Source organism: Stegostoma tigrinum, chromosome 25 (assembly GCF_030684315.1).
Source record: "Stegostoma tigrinum isolate sSteTig4 chromosome 25, sSteTig4.hap1, whole genome shotgun sequence".
In the NCBI taxonomy this organism is placed as follows: Eukaryota; Metazoa; Chordata; class Chondrichthyes; order Orectolobiformes; family Stegostomatidae; genus Stegostoma; species Stegostoma tigrinum.
The window spans coordinates 37658860-37676452 of NC_081378.1; the positions used below are offsets into that span (position 1 = coordinate 37658860).

Sequence of the window (17593 nt, forward strand, 5' to 3'; positions counted from 1 at the left end):
GCTAAACTTTCCAATCTTTTATCCTACTGGCAATTTTCAAACAGTGACAATGTTACTATAAATATCCTCTGTATTCTTTTCAGACCTTTTATGCTCCTCATGTAATGTGGTGACCAGAAGTACATGTAATACGCCAGCTATAACCGAACTCTTGCATGAAACATTTCCAGGATTACATCCTTGTTGTTGTATTCAAAGCCTTACCCAAGGAAGGATAGTATCCTATCTACCTCTGTTACCATCTTATTTATGTATGTTGAATCTTTCAGGGACCAATATGCATGCACTGCAAGATGCCTCATCTCCTTTGCCCAGCTTAATACCCTCCTTTATGTTGCTTTATTTTTTTCTCCTCAAATTTATTACCTAACACTTCTCACAATTGAATTCTATTAGCCACTTTTACCATCTAGTCAACCAAACCATTGGTATCTTTCAGCTGTTGACAGCCAGTCTCTTCACTATTGACAACCTGGTCAATATTTGCAACTTCTGCAAATTATCCGATCAAGCCTTTCATATTTAAGTCCGCATCATTGATATTAATCACAAATGACAAAGGCCCCAACAATTAGCTTGTGGAAGATAATTGGAAACTGTTAGCTATATATAAAATCATCCACCAAATACTACCCTTTGTTTAATGTCACTGATCCAATAATGGGTCCAATTGGCCACAATGCTCAGTATCCCATGGTCTTTAATGTTTTTTTAAACAATCTACCATGTTGAATCTTGTCAAATGCCACACTAAAGTCCACATATGAAACATTCAGTGCACTACCTTTATCAATCTTCGTTGATAATTCCCCAGAAAAATTCAATTAGATTAGTAAGACATTACATTCCCTGAACAAAACTGTGCTAGCTACCACCAGATTAATCTGTAGCTCCTTAAGTAACAGTTAATTCTATTTTTCAATATTGATTCCAGTAACTTGTCCACCACAGAGGACATACTAATCGGCCTTTTCCTTTGTCCATTTCCAAGTGCCCTTACAGAATACTGGTACAAAATTGCAGATCTCCAGTCCTCTTGTCCTTGTCTTCATTGAGTGAGGATTGGATGATGACCCTCACAGCATCCACTACTACCTCCTTAGCTTCCTTTAACAGCCTAAGATTCAATTTATCCAGCTCTGCAGATTTATCAACCTATGGAAATGAGACTCTTCAATCCTTCCTTCCATGTTACCCACATTTTACCTAATATTTTATGAGCTTCCACTTTCACTAGAATATTTGTAACATTGTTTCATTTGTAGAGACTTAAATGAGTCCATCTACATTTTCAGAATCATGGACATTGCAAACATCAAACTGGTAAATGTGAATTCTCTGCGTTGACAATTCAAATTAAACAAGCACACAGCAGAGGAATGTGGTGCGAATGGTATACAACCATGGATAGCCATTAATTGCAGACAAAGACATAAATAAATCTCTGAACTAACAACCGACACTTCAGACAAAGTGTTTACCATTCCCTGCAGGATGTCAATAAATCTAATGTACAAGACTCCAGAAATGGACCTAATTCCAAAATTGTCTGAAGTGAAAATGTAATGCATAAATGAAGATTAACAAAGAAGTGACCCTGACCACAGCTCATTTAATTCTTGTTTAAAATAATTGTTCATGTTCAATAATAGAAGATCCCACTCACCAGTTGAGGAACTGGCAGTAGTACTTGGTATGGTGGTAGTCTCTATTGTTGTTGTGGTTTCTTCAAAACAAAACAAATGTCACGACAAGTAATACACAAAATTTGAAACAGGATAGTACTGAAAGAACTTGAACAGCAGTCAACAGGGGATACACAAAAGATCATGAAAAATGTGTAACAATAATTTAAAATGATGCCCACAGGTACCTGGTTTAAAAAAATCCTGCCAGATCGTACCTTGTGCAATCCAATTACACATTTCACCATGAAATGATTGCCACAATGGACAATTAGGATACTGATACAACTCAACTATTTATGCTACCACACTCTACTGATACTTTGAATTGAGAGAGTGCATTCAAGGATTAATGGAGATTTGTTCCTGAATAAAATGACAACCTCAATAAATAGGATCTTATGCTAAATTATTCAATAGGTGATCACTGGTCTTCCATCTGTTGACATTTTCCAAGAATCAATTATTAAATGCAAAATATACTCCTAATTATCACTGACACTAAACGCTCATGTTTAACAAAAGAAATCCTCACTCACTAGTTGTGGAACTCGCAGTAGTACTAGGCAGTGTCGGAGTCTCTGTGGTTGTCGTTGTTTCTTGAGAAGATAACCAGATATCATGACAATCAATACACAAAGCTCGAATCAGGATAGCACTGAAACACCTTTAACAGCATTCAAAAGGGGAATATACAGTGGACCAGAGAGTATGTAACAATAATATAGATACACATATGCTACGTCCTGAATGAAAATTATTCTGCCAGATCATAATTTGTATAATTAACTTGCGTAAAATCACCAGCTCTCCGTGAAGACAGTGTCATTGTAAAGGTTTGAGAGGCAGATACAAGTCACCATCTATTCTAGTCCATCATTTCCGGAATGGGCAGACCCAGAAAAACTGAAGTTAACATTTCTACCAAGAGCCACTAACAACTCCAACACAGTATTTTCCTTTGTCTGGGGCTGGATTTGTTGCACAGGGTCTGTGGTGGGACCCGATCCTGACTTTTTCCTGGCCCCAGTACTGGACGGATTATTCTCTTCCAATGAGGCGGATTCCCCCTGAGTCATGCTGGTGGGTCACGTAACTAGGATTAGATTATGCATAATAGAGGTTGGGAAGTGTTAATTTGCATTGAAAATTAGAAAATTAAACTTCATGGAGAAGGTAACAGCGGACATTGGTGGGGATTACTGTGACCAGAAACGCAAAAAAAGCAACAGAATGCTTGAATCCCATATTGCTCTAAGGGTTCATACAAGTTGAAGGAAATGTTATAATACAGCAAACTTAAAATCTTTGTATCTGAATGTTTGAAGTGAGACCTCGCAAACAATGAATTGAATTATGATTTCAGCTAACAGATTACACAGCAGATTTCATTTTATGATCTGACTGAATTGATTGCATATATGCTGGAATAGGAATCGAAAGAAATCCTCACTCACCAGGTGTGGAACTGGCAGTAGTACTGGGCGGTGTGGTAATCTCTGTTGTTGTAGTTGCTTCTTGAAAAGACAAACAGACGTCATGACAATCAATATGCAAAGCTTGATTCAGGTCAGTTCTCAAAAACTGTTAATAGCATTCAACAAGGAATATATATTTGTCCAGAGAATGTGTTACAATAATTTTTTAAAAATGCACCCTCCTTCCCATTGAGAAAATGCTTTCCTAGATTCTCATTTGTGCAGTTGACAAGCACATTTTACCAGGTCCTCGTGAAGACCGTGTCATTATGAAAGATTGAGTCACTGATTCACGTCACCATTTAATCTCGTGCAACTTCTGACTAAATTCAGAGGGTACATTGAAGGGAGAATGGAGATTCGCTCCTGAACACAATGCTAACCTCACCAAATTGGATTGAACTCGGAATTTGTCAATGGCTGTTCACCTGGTCTGCCATCTACTGACATTGTCCAAGGACCATGATATTTAGGGGAGAATACAGTTACATTTATCACCCCAATACTAACCATATTGGTGCCAAACAGTATAATATTATGTTCAGAGATAGTAGGAACTGCAGATACTGGAGAATCTGAGATAACAAGGTGTAGAGGATGAACACAGCAGGCCAAGCAGCATCGTAAGAGCAGGAAAGCTAACGTTTCCGGCCTAGACCCTTCTTCAGGAATTTAATTTTCGGCCTCAGAATTCTTTGGAGATACGTTCTGTTTAGTACGCTTGGGGAGAATGATTATTTGGTCTGTAAATTGGGAGATATTTTTCCTCTCAAGTGACAATTCAAACTAGGGCATAAGAAACCAGTGCACAACAGATTGGCATGAATCGCTGTGGTTCATGGACTCAACTGTACAGTTGCAACATGGATACAAAGCTGGTTAGACAATAGAAACCCGACATCTGGAATCAGAAGCTGTTGACTGAATTCTAAAAGAATGTTTCAGGCCTTTCAACACGAATCATGTCTTTCAACTTGTGATGAGAAATAAAATTATCATGAATTTAGTTCCTTGTTCGACTGAATCCATGGAGATATTTTTCTGTTTAAAATGAAAGCTGGGAATTATTTTGTAATCATCAAATTAGGAAGTGTGGAATCTATAAGCAGGCAGTTGAAAATGAGGTAACATGAACAAGCACATAACAGACTTGTGAGAAAGGTTATCATTTGTGGAATAGACAGACCCTGCAATAATGCAAGTTAACCTCAAAACCAGTAGACACCAAAACTTCGACACAGTGTTGTCCTTTCTGTGTGGCTAGATTTATTGCACAGGTTAGGAAAGGAGATCTGATACCAACAGCTCCATAAGTGAGAATGCAACTTAAGAACTAAAACTGGCCAAGGTATTCCCCTGAGTAGAGGCTCATTGACTTCTGGTTGAAATTAATTGCTCCTGTTAATGATGGGAGATCTTACTCACCAGGTGTAGAGCTGGCAGTAGTACTTCCTGTGGTGGTAGTCTCTGTTATTGTCGTTGTTTCTGAGAAGGCAGAGAAACGTTACGATAATCAATGCACAAAGCTTAATCAGGACAGTACTGAGAGTATTATCAGCATTGGACAGGGAATAATTAAAGCGATGTTAAAGAGTTCCCAATTAGAAGATGTAGTGCCAGATCATAATCCATGGAATCCATTTGTAAATTTCACCAGTCTTCCATGAATAGAGAGTCATTGAATATCGTTTCTTGGACTACTAAACCCTTGGAGATATTTTGTGTTCACCAATGAAGGAGGAAATGATTTTGCAAACTTTAAATTAATAAGTGTGAAATTTCTAAGCTAGCAATTCCTAACAAGGCATAATAAGCAAGTATGTAACAACCCTATGAGAAAGTATATCATTTCCGGAATGGGCAGACCCAGAAAAACTGAAGTTAACATTTCTACCAAGAGCCACTAACAACTCCAACACGGTATTGTCCTTTGTCTGGGGCTGGATTCGTTGCACAAGGCCTGGGGTGGGACCCGATCCTGACTTTTTCCTAAATGAGAATGCCACTCGAGAAGCAAGCCTGACAAAGCAATTTCCCTGAGTAGGAGCCCATTGAATTGTTGTTGAAAATCATTGCTCATGTGTTGTGATGGAAGATCTCACTCACCAGGTGTGGAACTTGCAGTAGTACTTGATGTGGTGGTTGTTTCAGTTGTTGTAGTAGTTTCTTCAAAAGACAAACAGACGTCATGACAATCAATACACAAAGTATGAACATTGAGCTACTGACTCCACTCATTATTTAGGCTCACAAACTTAACTCCTAACACTTAAAATTCAGACAGTGCATTGAAAGATGAGCAGAGATTCAGTCCAGAACACACTGCCATCCTGAAGGTTGGTCCATCAGGTTTGGGGTTTGTCCAGCATGTATAAGATCCTGGCCCAGCTGTGAGGAAAAGAGCAGGGGCCGTATGGAATATGAGCAACTTACCACAGCACTGAGATACAGAGAGTCATTCAATTGTGGAGAGAAAAGGGAAATGTAGTTGTAATTGCTTTGTTTTGCAGCACGGACACTGGGATCTCTGGTCTGACGGGTATGTTGCCGACATGGTGCCAGTGTTCGTGGTAGCACATCTGGTCTTAATAGGAATGAGTGTGGAGGGAGAAAGATCCAGTTGTTGTGGATCATGTAGCTACCTCAGACAGAGGCAGAATGAGAACTAGGTTATGCTGGGGGTTTGTGATAAACTAGACGCAAAGCATTAAATCTGAATAAAAATGGCAATAATTTCTGGATTACGACGTTAGCAATGAGAGAATTAGTAAAGGGTGAATACAATGAATGAGGTAGACATATAGTTTCAAGATTGGCGCGGGAGGAGTGTGCTCAAATTCAGGCAAAATTGGCCCCAGTACTGGACGGATTATTCTCTTCCAATGAGGTGGATTCCCCCTGAGTCATGCTGGTGGGTCACGTAACTAGGATTGGATTATGCATATTAGAGGTTGGGAAGTGTTAATTTGCATTGAAAATTAGAAAATCAAACTTCATGGAGAAGGTAGCAGAGGACGTTGGTGATGGTGCTGATTGTTTCCAGAAAAGCAAGGAAGGGACAGAATGTCAGAATCCCATATCGCTGCAAGGTTTCACACAAGTTGAGGGAAATGTGATAATAGAGCAAACTTAAAATCTTTGTTTCTGATTGCTCGAAACAAGACCTTGCAGATGATGAACTGAGTTATCATTTCAACTGACAGCCATTGCAGCACATTCCTTTTTTCTGTGGGTTATTTAATGATTTGACTGAATATTGCACATATGCTGGAGTCCGACCTGATCATGACATTTCCATAAGTGAGAATGCGATCAAGAAATAAGACCGACAAAGGGATTTCCCTGACAAGCAGCTCGTTGAATTCTTACTGAAAATCATTGCTCATGTTTAATAAAAGAAATCCACACTCACTAGGTGTGGAACTGGCAGCAGTACTGGGCGGTGTGGTAATCTCTGTTGTTGTTGGTGTTTCTGGAACAGACAAACAGATGTAATGACAATCAATACTCAAAGCTTGATTCAGGGCAGTCTTGAAAAACTGTTAATAGCATTCAATAAGGAATATATATTGGACCAGAGAATGTGTAACAATGGTTAATAAATATGCCAGAGATAATGGGAACTGCAGATGCTGGAGAATCCAAGATAATAAAATGTGAGGCTGGATGAACACAGCAGGCCGAGCAGCATCTCGGGAGCACAAAAGCTGACGTTTGGGGCCTAGACCCTTCATCAGAGAGGGGGATGGGGTGAGGGTTCTGGAATAAATAAGGAGAGAGGGGGAGGCGGACCGAAGATGGAGGGAAAAGAAGATAGGTGGAGAGGAGAGTATAGGTGGGGAGGTAGGGAGGGGATAGGTCAGTCCAGGGAAGATGGACAGGTCAAGGAGGTGGGATGAGGTTAGTAGGTAGATGGGGGTGCGGCTTGGGGTGGGAGGAGGGGATGGGTGAGAGGAAGTACAGGTTAGGGAGGCAGAGACAGGCTGGGCTGGTTTTGGGATGCAGTGGGGGGAGGGGAAGAGCTGGGTTGGTTTTGTGATGCAGTGGAGGGAGGGGACGAACTGGGCTGGTTTTGGGATACGGTGGGGAAAGGGGAGATCTTGAAGCTGGTGAAGTCCACATTGATACCATTGGGCTGCAGGGTTCCCAAGCGGAATATGAGTTGCTGTTCCTGCAAACTTCGGGGGGCATCATTGTGGCACTGCAGGAGGCCACCCGTAGGTTGCAGGAACAGCAACTCATATTCCGCTTGGGAACCCTGCAGCCTAATGGTATCAATGTGGACTTCACCAGTTTCAAAATCTCCCCTTCCCCAACTGCATCCCTAAACCAGCCCAGTTCATCCCCTCCCCCCACTGCACCACACAACCAGCCCAGCTCTTCCCCTCCACCCACTGCATCCCAAAACCAGTCCAACCTGTCTCTGCCTCCCTAACCTGTTCTTCCTCTCACCCATCCCTTCCTCCCACCCAAGCCGCACCCCGATCTACCTACTAACCTCATCCCACCTCCTTGACCTGTCCGTCTTCCCTGGACTGACCTATCCCCTCCCTACCTCCCCACCTATACTCTCCTCTCCACCTATCTTCTTTTCTCTCCATCTTCGGTCCGCCTCCCCCTCTCTCCCTATTTATTCCAGAACCCTCACCCCATCCCCCTCTCTGATGAAGGGTCTAGGCCCGAAACGTCAGCTTTTGTGCTCCTGAGATGCTGCTCGGCCTGCTGTGTTCATCCAGCCTCACATTTTATTAATAAATTTGCCCCCTACTTCCTGATCAGAAAATATTTTGCTAGATCGTAATTTGAGCACCTGACATGCACATCTTACCAGGTCTCCGTGAAAAGAGTGTCACTGTGAGAGATTGAGACACTGTTACAAGTCACCATTTATGTTGCCACACTCTACCAGCATTCAGAATTGAGATGGTGCATTGAAGGGAGAATTGAGTTTCAGGCCAGAACACAAGACCAAACTGGGTTTAACTCTGAATTAGTCAATGTCTGATCACGTGGTCTCCCACCTACTGACATTTTCCAAGAATCATTCCATTTAGTGCAGAATACAATCATACTAATTAGCGGCCTGAACTGTCAACTTTCCATTTCCTCTGATGCTGCCTGACCTGCTGTGTTTGTCCAGCTCCATACTGTTTCCATACTTTTCATCGCTACTCCACATATTGGTCCTGGTGCAATATTATGTTGGATTTAATTCTCAGGTCTGATAAAACTTTTGAGACATATTCTGCTCGCTACACTGGGCAAAAACAGTGTTATGAACATTAAATTGGGAAACCTGTTTTCTCCGAATTGACTATTGAAAAAAAAACAGCTGTAAGGATGCAAAATAAAAATTCCTGAGAAGTGGCTATGCCCCATTGACTCAGATGTACAGTTGCAACATGGATTCAATGTTGCTTAGAAAATAGAAACCCAATACCTGGATCCAGAAGCTTTTGACTGAATTCTAAAAGAATGTTTCAGCCCATTCGACCTTAATCAGGTTCTCAACCTTGTTGACTGCACTGGTGCCATAAGGGATAAAATTATATTGAATTTAGTTCCTTGGACTACTAAAACCTTGGAGGTATTTTTTGTTCACCAACAATGGAGGAAATGATTTTTCAACATCAAATTAATCATTGTGAAAGCTCTAAGCAGGCAATTCAAGACAAGGCATAATAAGCAAGCATGTACCAGAGCTGTGAGAAAGGTTATCGATTATGGAATGGGCAGACCCTGAAAAAAACTGAAATTAATCTTTTGACCAAGAGCCACCCATAACTCTGTCACAGTGTTGTCCTTTGTCTGTGGCTGGGTTTGTTGGACATGTTCTGGGCGGGATCTGATTCTAACGTGTTCGTAATTGAGAATGCAACTCGAGATCTAAGATTTCTAAAGAAATTTCCCTGATGAGGAGCACATTGAATTTTTGTTGTGAATTATTGCTCATGTTTAATCAAATAATTCTTCACTTACCAGGTGTGGAACTGGCAGTGGTACTTGCTGTGGTTGCAGTCAGTTTTGTTGAAATCGTTCCTTGAGAAGACAAACAAATGTTATGACTATCATTACACAAAGCTTGAATCAGAATACGTTTTAATAGCATTCAACAAGAAAAACACAATGGACCAGAGAAAGTGCTTCGATAATTCAACATTATGCACCCTACTTGCTGATCAAAAAAAATTCGGCGAGATCACAATTTTTGCAATTGATGTGCACATTTCACCAGGTCTCCATGAACAGAGTGTCATTGAGAAAGACTGAGACATTGATACAAGTCATCATTTATGCTAGCACACCCTTCTGGTAGTCAGAAATCAGAGGATGCATTATTGGATTCATGGAGTTTCAGTCCTGAATACAATGCTATCGTCAATAAATAGGATTTAACACTGTGTGTATGGCTGATCACCTGGTCTCCCACCTACATGTATTTTCCAAGATACAAGATGTTTTTTGGAGATATCTTCTGTTCACTAGGCTAGGGGAGAATGGTTTTATGGACATTAAACTGGGAAGTGAGTTTTTGCTCAATTGGCAATTCAAATAAAACATCAAAAGCAAGCACACAAAAGATTTGCGAGAATGGCAATGGGTCATGAATTCAAACGTACATTGTAGCATGGATACAATGACAGTTAGATTACAGAGGGTCGACATCTGGAATCAGAAGCTTTTGACTCAATTCTAAAAGAATGTTTTTGTCTTTCAACATCAATCGTGCTTGTTAACCTTACCGAACACTTTGGTCACAAAAGGGATAAAATTGTACTGAATTGAGCTTCTTGTTATAATGAACCCCTGGGGACATTTTTATGATGAAAGGAGGGAATTGTTTTCCAAACGTCACAAGAGTGCATGCAAAATCTCAAAACAAACAGTTCAGAATAAAGGATAATGAAGAAACAGGTTACAGATTTGACAGCAAGGTTATCACTGGTGGAATATCCAGACCCTGCAAAAATGCAAGTTACCCTCTCAGCCAAGAGCTACAAAGAGCTCAGCCATAGGGTGGTACATTCTCTGTGGCCAGTTTTATTGCACAGGTTCTGGATAGAGTCCAGACACTAAATTTTTCAAAAGTGAGAGTACAACTGGAGAACCAAGCCTTTACAAAGGAATTACCCTGATCAGGAACTCAAATTATTGTTGAAAATTGTTCAATGAAAGAAGTACTCAACCCCATCAGTTGTAGAGCTGACAGGAGAACTACCTGTGGTGGTCATCTCTGATATTGTTATGGTTCATATTTACAAAAGGGAATTGTAATCACGAACTGTATGCCTAAACAGAAACAAGATGAATGAGAGATTCAACAGCATTTAGGAGGGAATGAAAAATGATAAGAGAATGTGCAAAGAAGTCCAAAACGCATGGCAGGTATGCTCAATTAGTAAGAATTATGATAAATCATAATTTGAGGAAACTATCTGCATCATTCTCCTGCTCTCCATCACAAAAGTGTTCCTGCGATAGGTCAAGAAACTGTTTCCGCTTGCAGTAGAATCTAGGGCAGTCGGACACAGATTAATGTGAGTTGCAAGTGTCAAGTATGAGGCAAGAAAAGAAACATTTGAACATAATAGTTTGCCAACTCAAACTGTGGTGCAACCAACTTGATTTGAGGCACCAATCTGCAGTAGATGTTTCTTTGAATAGGAACATTATGCGAGATTAAGTGGAGGGGCAGGACAATGGAGACAATGTTAAGTGTTTGGAGAAATTAATACATTCAGTGGGATGAAAGGCAAATGTTTGCATCAGAATTCTCTTGTCATTGTGAAAATGCATTGACTCTTTGTGCTGAAAACTCTCTCCTCTTGTAGAAAAAGAATAAGATCCTGGAAGACCATGGGAACAGCCTTTTACCGAACAGGAGGCGAAGATTCCATCACTTCACTGGTATCTAAGGCCTTGCAATTCTTACAGACATCATCGGTACTCACCAGTTGTGGAGCCAGTGGTTGAGCCAGGAGTTGTTGCTGAGACTGTTGTGGAGGTTTGTTCTGAAATATGAGAGAAATTGAATTTCACAACACTTTGATTCATTTCCAAACGATTATATATAGTTTTTCAGAATAAAATGAAAGAAAGATTCCGGCCAGATACACTGGGGAAATCAATAAGTGTGTATGCCAACTTCACCAATGAAAAAGAGATAGGTGAAATATATCAGAGATAGTAGGAACTGCAGATGCTGGAGAATCTGAGATAACAAGGTGTAGAGTTGGATGAACACAGCAGGCCAAGCAGCATCAGAGGAGCAAGAGACTGACATTTTGTGCCTGGACCCTTTCTGAAGAAGGGACCAGACCTTAAACGTCAGCTTTCCTGCTCCTCTGATGCTGCCTGGCCTGCTGTGGTCATCCAGCTCTACACCTTGTTATAGGTGAAATATATCAGTTGTTGAAAAATTGAACAAAAGCTAAAAGAAGTGATTCTGTTCATTGGATACTTTACTTTCAATAAATTAAGGCTTCACTCACCAGTCGTGTTACTGGAAGTAGACGGTGCTGTAGTGGTGGATACTAATGTTGAAGTGGTTTCTTCTAAAAGAAAACAAATGAACATCCAGTCAGTATATTCCTTTTTGATTTGGGGCTGCTTGTTCCTCTTCAAGCAGCACCTCCAGATCGTGTACAAACAAACCAAAAATGACCAACTGGTTTGAAAATTCTTACTGCAGCTGAGAAAGCATGGCACGTGCACAGAATAAAATAGATGGTGGATGCTACATTCAAGTAAAGAACAGTAAGACAGTTCTTTCTTTGAGCGATTGACTAGCTTTGAGGCACTCACCAGCAGATTTTCTTTCAAGAATATGATAATTCTTCATCTATGAGTGGAATCATTAAGAATACAGAGACTGACTTCAAGGGTGCACATATACAAAGATTCCTGTTTCATGTTTGTTTCCGAAATAATTCTTAAGGTTTGGAGAATAATCAAGGGAGGTCAGTCTCTGCCCACTTCCATGTCTTGACTCAGTTTTATAAAAGCTAATGGGCTCAATTTCATTGTGAAGGAACTCAAGGTGATCCTTCTGTCTCAAACATTGTTATTCCACTCAAGAGAAACCATCACATACCTGTTGTTGAGGTACTGGTGGAGCCAGGTGTAGTTGTAGGCGCTGTTGTTGTTGTCGTTACTAATGAAAAAGAACATGAATATCACTCAAAACCACAAAATATCAAAACATTTTCTAATCAACATTCAACCAAAAAACATCTGACATGAATTCTGTTGGAACTATGACAAATAGATTATATCACATAATTCGCAATGAATTGTGCCAAGTATCAAGCTGACGGTAGTAGTATGTGTTCTCAGTGAGGCTGCTGAAATTCAGAAACCGTTCCACTTGCAACAAGGTTGTGAATTGTGTTGAATGCATGTATCACTCACCAGCTGTGGAAATGGCAGTCGTCTCAGCTGTGGTACCTGTCCCTGTTGTTGTAGCTGATTCTTCTGAAGGAAAAAGAACAGAATCAACAACCAATAATCCAATGCCACATGAGGGAAGGCAATCATTCCGCCATTGAAATGGACAGTGGAATCAGATCACTTTAAATGTATTGCAATGACTGGCAGCTGATATGCACCAAAGGACATTGCAGAGATAAATGTTTCAGACGTGTGGTCACTGTTGGAGAATAGTGGTTGAGACCATCAAGTTTTGCACAGTCAGACCAAGCAGGAAATCAATGTCAGAAATTTTGAGTCGACTGTAAAAACTGTTTAAAATCCTGAGGATTATGTTATTCATCTTCCAAACAATTTGAGAGGTAATTTTCAAGCGATTTGAGAGTGCAGGCAATTGGTCAATCTAATCTATCAGCCAAAAGACCCAGTGTTATCTAAGAGTCTTCAGCACAACATTTTCTTCAAGCAGAATGTCAATTATGGACCAAAAGTGGCTCAGGAATTTTCCTGTACCGATGTTTTTGATGGTCTTGATTTAAATTGTTGTCTCAGGTTTAATGATAAAGGACTGAACTCACCAGTTGTGGAGCTGGCAGTAGAACTGGCTGTGGTGGTCGTCCCTGATGTTGATGTGGTTTCTATTGAAGAAAAGGAAATGTAATCACAATCCATACACATAAAATAAATCAAAACAAATGAGAAAGATTCAACAGCATTCAAGAGGGAATGCTGAAATATGAGAGAACGTGTAAAAAAGATCAGAACCTATCCCACAGATGGCCAATCAGAAAGGATCCTGCCATATCTTAAAATGTGTAAAGCATCAGCCACATTCTCCTGCTCTCCATCACATGAATGTTCCTGTGATAGGCCAAGACATTGTTTCTGCTTGTAAAAGCATCAAGGGTAGTCGCACACAGATGAATGTGAGTTGCAAAGTTTCAAGTGTGAGGTGTGGAAAAATATTTGAACATAATGACATAGTTTGCCACTGGATGTTGTAACCTCAATGTGTGGCGCAACCAACTTGATGCCAGCCATCGAAGTGCATTAGATGTTTCTGTGAATAGAAACAATGTGCGAGGATAAGTGGATTGGCAGGACAATGGTCTCAAGGTTAAATGTTTGGAGAGGCCGAATAGTTTTAGGGGGAAGATTGGCAAATGTCTGCACCAGAATCGTTCCCCCATTCTATAAAAGTCCTTGATCTTTTATGCTCAAAATATTCTACTGTTGCAGAAACAGAATATCATGCTGAAGACCATGGGAACAGCCTTTTACCGACCAGGAGGTGAAGATTCCATCACTTCACTGGTATCTAAGGCCTTGCAATTCTTACAGGCATCATCGGTACTCACCAGTTGTGGAGCCAGTGGTTGAGCCAGGAGTTGTTGCTGAGACTGTTGTGGAGGTTTGTTCTGAAATATGAGAGAAATTGAAGTTCACAACTCTTTGATTCAGTTCTAATGCAATAGTTATTTTTCTTCCAATGTTAGCTAGGTAGGAATCCTCTCAGATTCCACATTGCAGAAGCGAATCTGAGAGTGTTGGTCCAGAATTCTCTAAAGGTTAACTTGCAGGTAGAGTCAGTGATTAAGAAAGCAAATGTAATGTTGTCGTTTATCTCAAGAGAGTTGGAATTTAAAAGCAGTGATGTGCTTCTAAGACTTTATAAAGTTCTAGTTAGGCCCCATTTAGAATACTGTGTCCGATTTTGGGCCCCACACCTCAGGAAGGACACACTAGCACTGGAGCGTGTCCAGCGGAGATTCACACGAATGATCCCTGGAATGGTAGGTTTAACGTATAATGAACAGCTAAGTATCCTGGGATTGTATTCATTAGAGTTCAGAAAGTTGAGGGAAGATCTAATAGAAACTTACAAGATAATGTATGGTTTGGAAGGGGTGGACGCTAGGAAGTTGTTTCTGTTAGGCGGGAAGACTAGGATCCGTGGGCACAGCCTTAAAATTAGAGGGGGTAAATTTAAAACGGAAATGAGATGACATTTCCTCAGCCAGAGAATGGTGGGCTTGTGGAATTCATTGCCACAGAGTGCAGTGGAGGCCGGGACGTTAAATGCCTTTAAGGCAGAGATTGACAAATTCTTGATCTCACAAGGAATCAAGAGCTACGGAGAGAGTGCAGGGAAGTGGAGTTGAAATGCCCATCAGCCATGATTTAAATGGCGGAGTGGACTTGATGGGCCGAATGTCCTTACTTCTACTCCTTTGTCTTATGGTCTTATGTACATCAACTTCACCGATGAAAAAGAAATGAGTGAAATATATCAATAGTCAAAAGAAGTGAACTAAAGCTGAGAGAAGTGATTCTGTTCAATGGGAGGTGATGACCTATCTTATTATCGCTGGACTATTAATACAGAGTACCATTCTGGGTTCTGGGTTCAAATCCCACCACAGCACATGGTGGAATTTGAATTCAAAAAATATCTGGAATTAAGGGTCTAATCATGGCCATGAATCCATTGTTGATTGTCAGGGGGAGAAAAAAAACGTCAAGTTCACTAATGTTCTTTCAGGACAGAAACTGCCATCCTTACCTGGTCGGACCGACATGTGACTCCAGACCCACAGCAATGTGGTTGACTCGCAACTGCTTCTGGGCAATTAGGAATGGGCAATAAATGCTGCCTAGCCAGTGACACCCTTATCCCATTAATGAATAAAGGATATTTTATGCTCAATAACCTAAGTCTTCACTCACCAGATGTGGAACTGGACGTAGACGGTGCTCTAGAGGTGGATACTGTTGTTGAAGTGGTTTCTTTGAAAAGAAAACAAATGAACTTCCAGTCAGTATATTCCATTTTAATTTGGGGCTGTTTGTTCCTTTCGAAGCAGCACCTCCAGATCATGTACACAACAAAATTAAAGATGACCAACGTGTTTGAAAATTCTGACCACATCGGATAAAAAAAGGCATGTGTCCAGAAAGAAATTGGTGGTAAATTCCACAACCAGAAGTAATAAGCATTCCAAAAACAACCACGATTTTCCAAGTTAAGAACTATAAGACAGTGCCTTCTTTCTGTTGCTTTGTGTGTCATACCTTCTTTAAAGAATATGATGACACTTTAAAGACAACTGTTTGTCAAAAGCCAAATGGACTTTTAGACAAGAGGACAGCGTTTTACCTCTCAATAAAAACATCCAATGAAATCTGGATGCAACAAAATACTAGGATACCCAGAGTCCATATATTCAGTTATTCAATGACTGGTGTTTCTCATGAAAGCCTAAACTTCAGTGCAGCTCATTACAAACATACAGATTAGTGGTGTAGACTGAAACAATGCTATGGCATTCTTAGACTTACAAGAAAATTTCATGGAATCATTTCATCACTTATTTGAAGCTTGCTGCATTCAGTAGGAATGTAGAGTCTGACCTCAAGGATGGTCATATAAAGGAGATCCCTGTTTCATAGATAATAGGAACTGCAGATGCTGGAGAATCCTCGAAAGCAAGGTGTAGAGGTGGATGAACACAGCAGGCCAAGCAGCATCGGAGGAGCAGGAAAGCTACTAAGATGCTACTTGACCTGCTGTGTTCATACAGCTCGACACCTTGTTATTCCTGTTTCATATTTGTTTATGGAAAAACTGCTGATCAACATTTGGTGAATAATTAAGACATCAATCACTGCCCTCTACCATGTCTTGACTCAGTACTTGTCAGAGAAAATCAACACAATTTCATTGTCATGAAGCTCAAGGTGATCTTTATGTCAAAGGCTTTGCTATTACAACAAATGGCATCCATCACTCAACGTGCTGTTGAAGTACTGGTGTAGCCAAGTGTAGTTGTAGGGACTGGTGTTGCTTTGATGTTACTATTGAAAAAGGACATGAATAATATTCAAAACTATCTCGCCATTCACCATAGAGCAATCTGACGTGAATTGTAATGAAACTAGGACAAAAATGTGGATAACAACAGAGTTTTGATGATAAATTGTGCCAAATACCAAGCTGATGGGAGTAGGATGTGTTCTCACTGAGGCTTTTGAAATTCAGAAACTATTCCACTTGCGACAATATTGTGAATTGTATTGAATGCAAGTATCACTCACCAGTTGTGGTTCCTGGCCCTGTTGTTGTAGTTGATTCTTCTAAAGGACAAAGAAACGAATTAACTAATATACAATGCCACATGCAGCATGATTGAGAGAAGACAATCATTCCATCATTGAAACAGACAGTAGCAACAGATAACATGAAACGTATTATAATAGCCTGGCAGCTCATATGAACCAAAGGCCATTGTAGGAAAGTAATTGTTTTTGAGGTGTGGTCACTGTTGGAGAACAGGGTTTGTGCTCATCAAATTTTACACAGTCATAACAGTCAGAAAATCAATCTCAGAAAGTCTGAGTCAATTGTAAAGACTATTTGCCACCCTCAGGGAGCTATCTACTCATCTTACAATCAATGTATTTTTCAAGCAATCAGAGAGTGCAGGCAAACATTCAACGCAATGTGTCAGCCAACAGGCCCATGTTGCTTTTCTATATCGAAAAGATGATGATCATACTGATATGAATGCAGGAGGCTAGACTGAAATCTTCAGCACAACAACAATTTCTTAAGACAAGAATGTGGATCACGGATCAAAAGTGACAAAGGAATTTCACTTTGCAGATTTTTTTTAGGTTCTTGCTTCAAATTGAATCTTCATGTTTACTGACAAAGGACTGAACTCACCAGTTGTGGAGCTGGCAGTAGAACTGGCTGTGGTGGTTGAACCTGATGATGATGTGGTTGCTATTGAAGAAAAAGAAATGTAATCACAAGACATTAAAAAAATCTGAATCAAGAAAGACTCAACAGCACTTGCCAGATAATGCAAAACTGGTGAGAGAATGTGTAAAAAAGATCAGAACCTATCCAACAGACGGCCAATCAGGAAGGTTCCAGCCATATCATAACATGTATCAAGCATCTGTGTCATACTCCTACTCTCCATCACATGAATGCTC

The 17593-nt window shown here is 40.4% G+C and overlaps 1 protein-coding gene across 1 annotated transcript in view; it reads right to left on the minus strand.

Moving 5' to 3' along the window:
* The window catches only part of LOC132210972 (mucin-2-like), a 58521-nt gene that overhangs the window by 27051 nt on the left and 13877 nt on the right, over window positions 1-17593 (minus strand). Inside the window, exons 14-29 of the mRNA XM_059654773.1 lie at window positions 17319-17378; window positions 16688-16726; window positions 15320-15379; window positions 13951-14010; window positions 13171-13230; window positions 12575-12637; window positions 12258-12317; window positions 11656-11718; window positions 11116-11175; window positions 9143-9202; window positions 6576-6635; window positions 5270-5329; window positions 4589-4648; window positions 3143-3202; window positions 2225-2284; window positions 1667-1726 (exon numbers count right to left, since the gene is read on the minus strand). Of these exons, the coding sequence (XP_059510756.1) occupies window positions 1667-1726; window positions 2225-2284; window positions 3143-3202; window positions 4589-4648; window positions 5270-5329; window positions 6576-6635; window positions 9143-9202; window positions 11116-11175; window positions 11656-11718; window positions 12258-12317; window positions 12575-12637; window positions 13171-13230; window positions 13951-14010; window positions 15320-15379; window positions 16688-16726; window positions 17319-17378 (945 nt within the window). The remainder of the gene's footprint in view (window positions 1-1666; window positions 1727-2224; window positions 2285-3142; window positions 3203-4588; window positions 4649-5269; window positions 5330-6575; window positions 6636-9142; window positions 9203-11115; window positions 11176-11655; window positions 11719-12257; window positions 12318-12574; window positions 12638-13170; window positions 13231-13950; window positions 14011-15319; window positions 15380-16687; window positions 16727-17318; window positions 17379-17593) is intronic.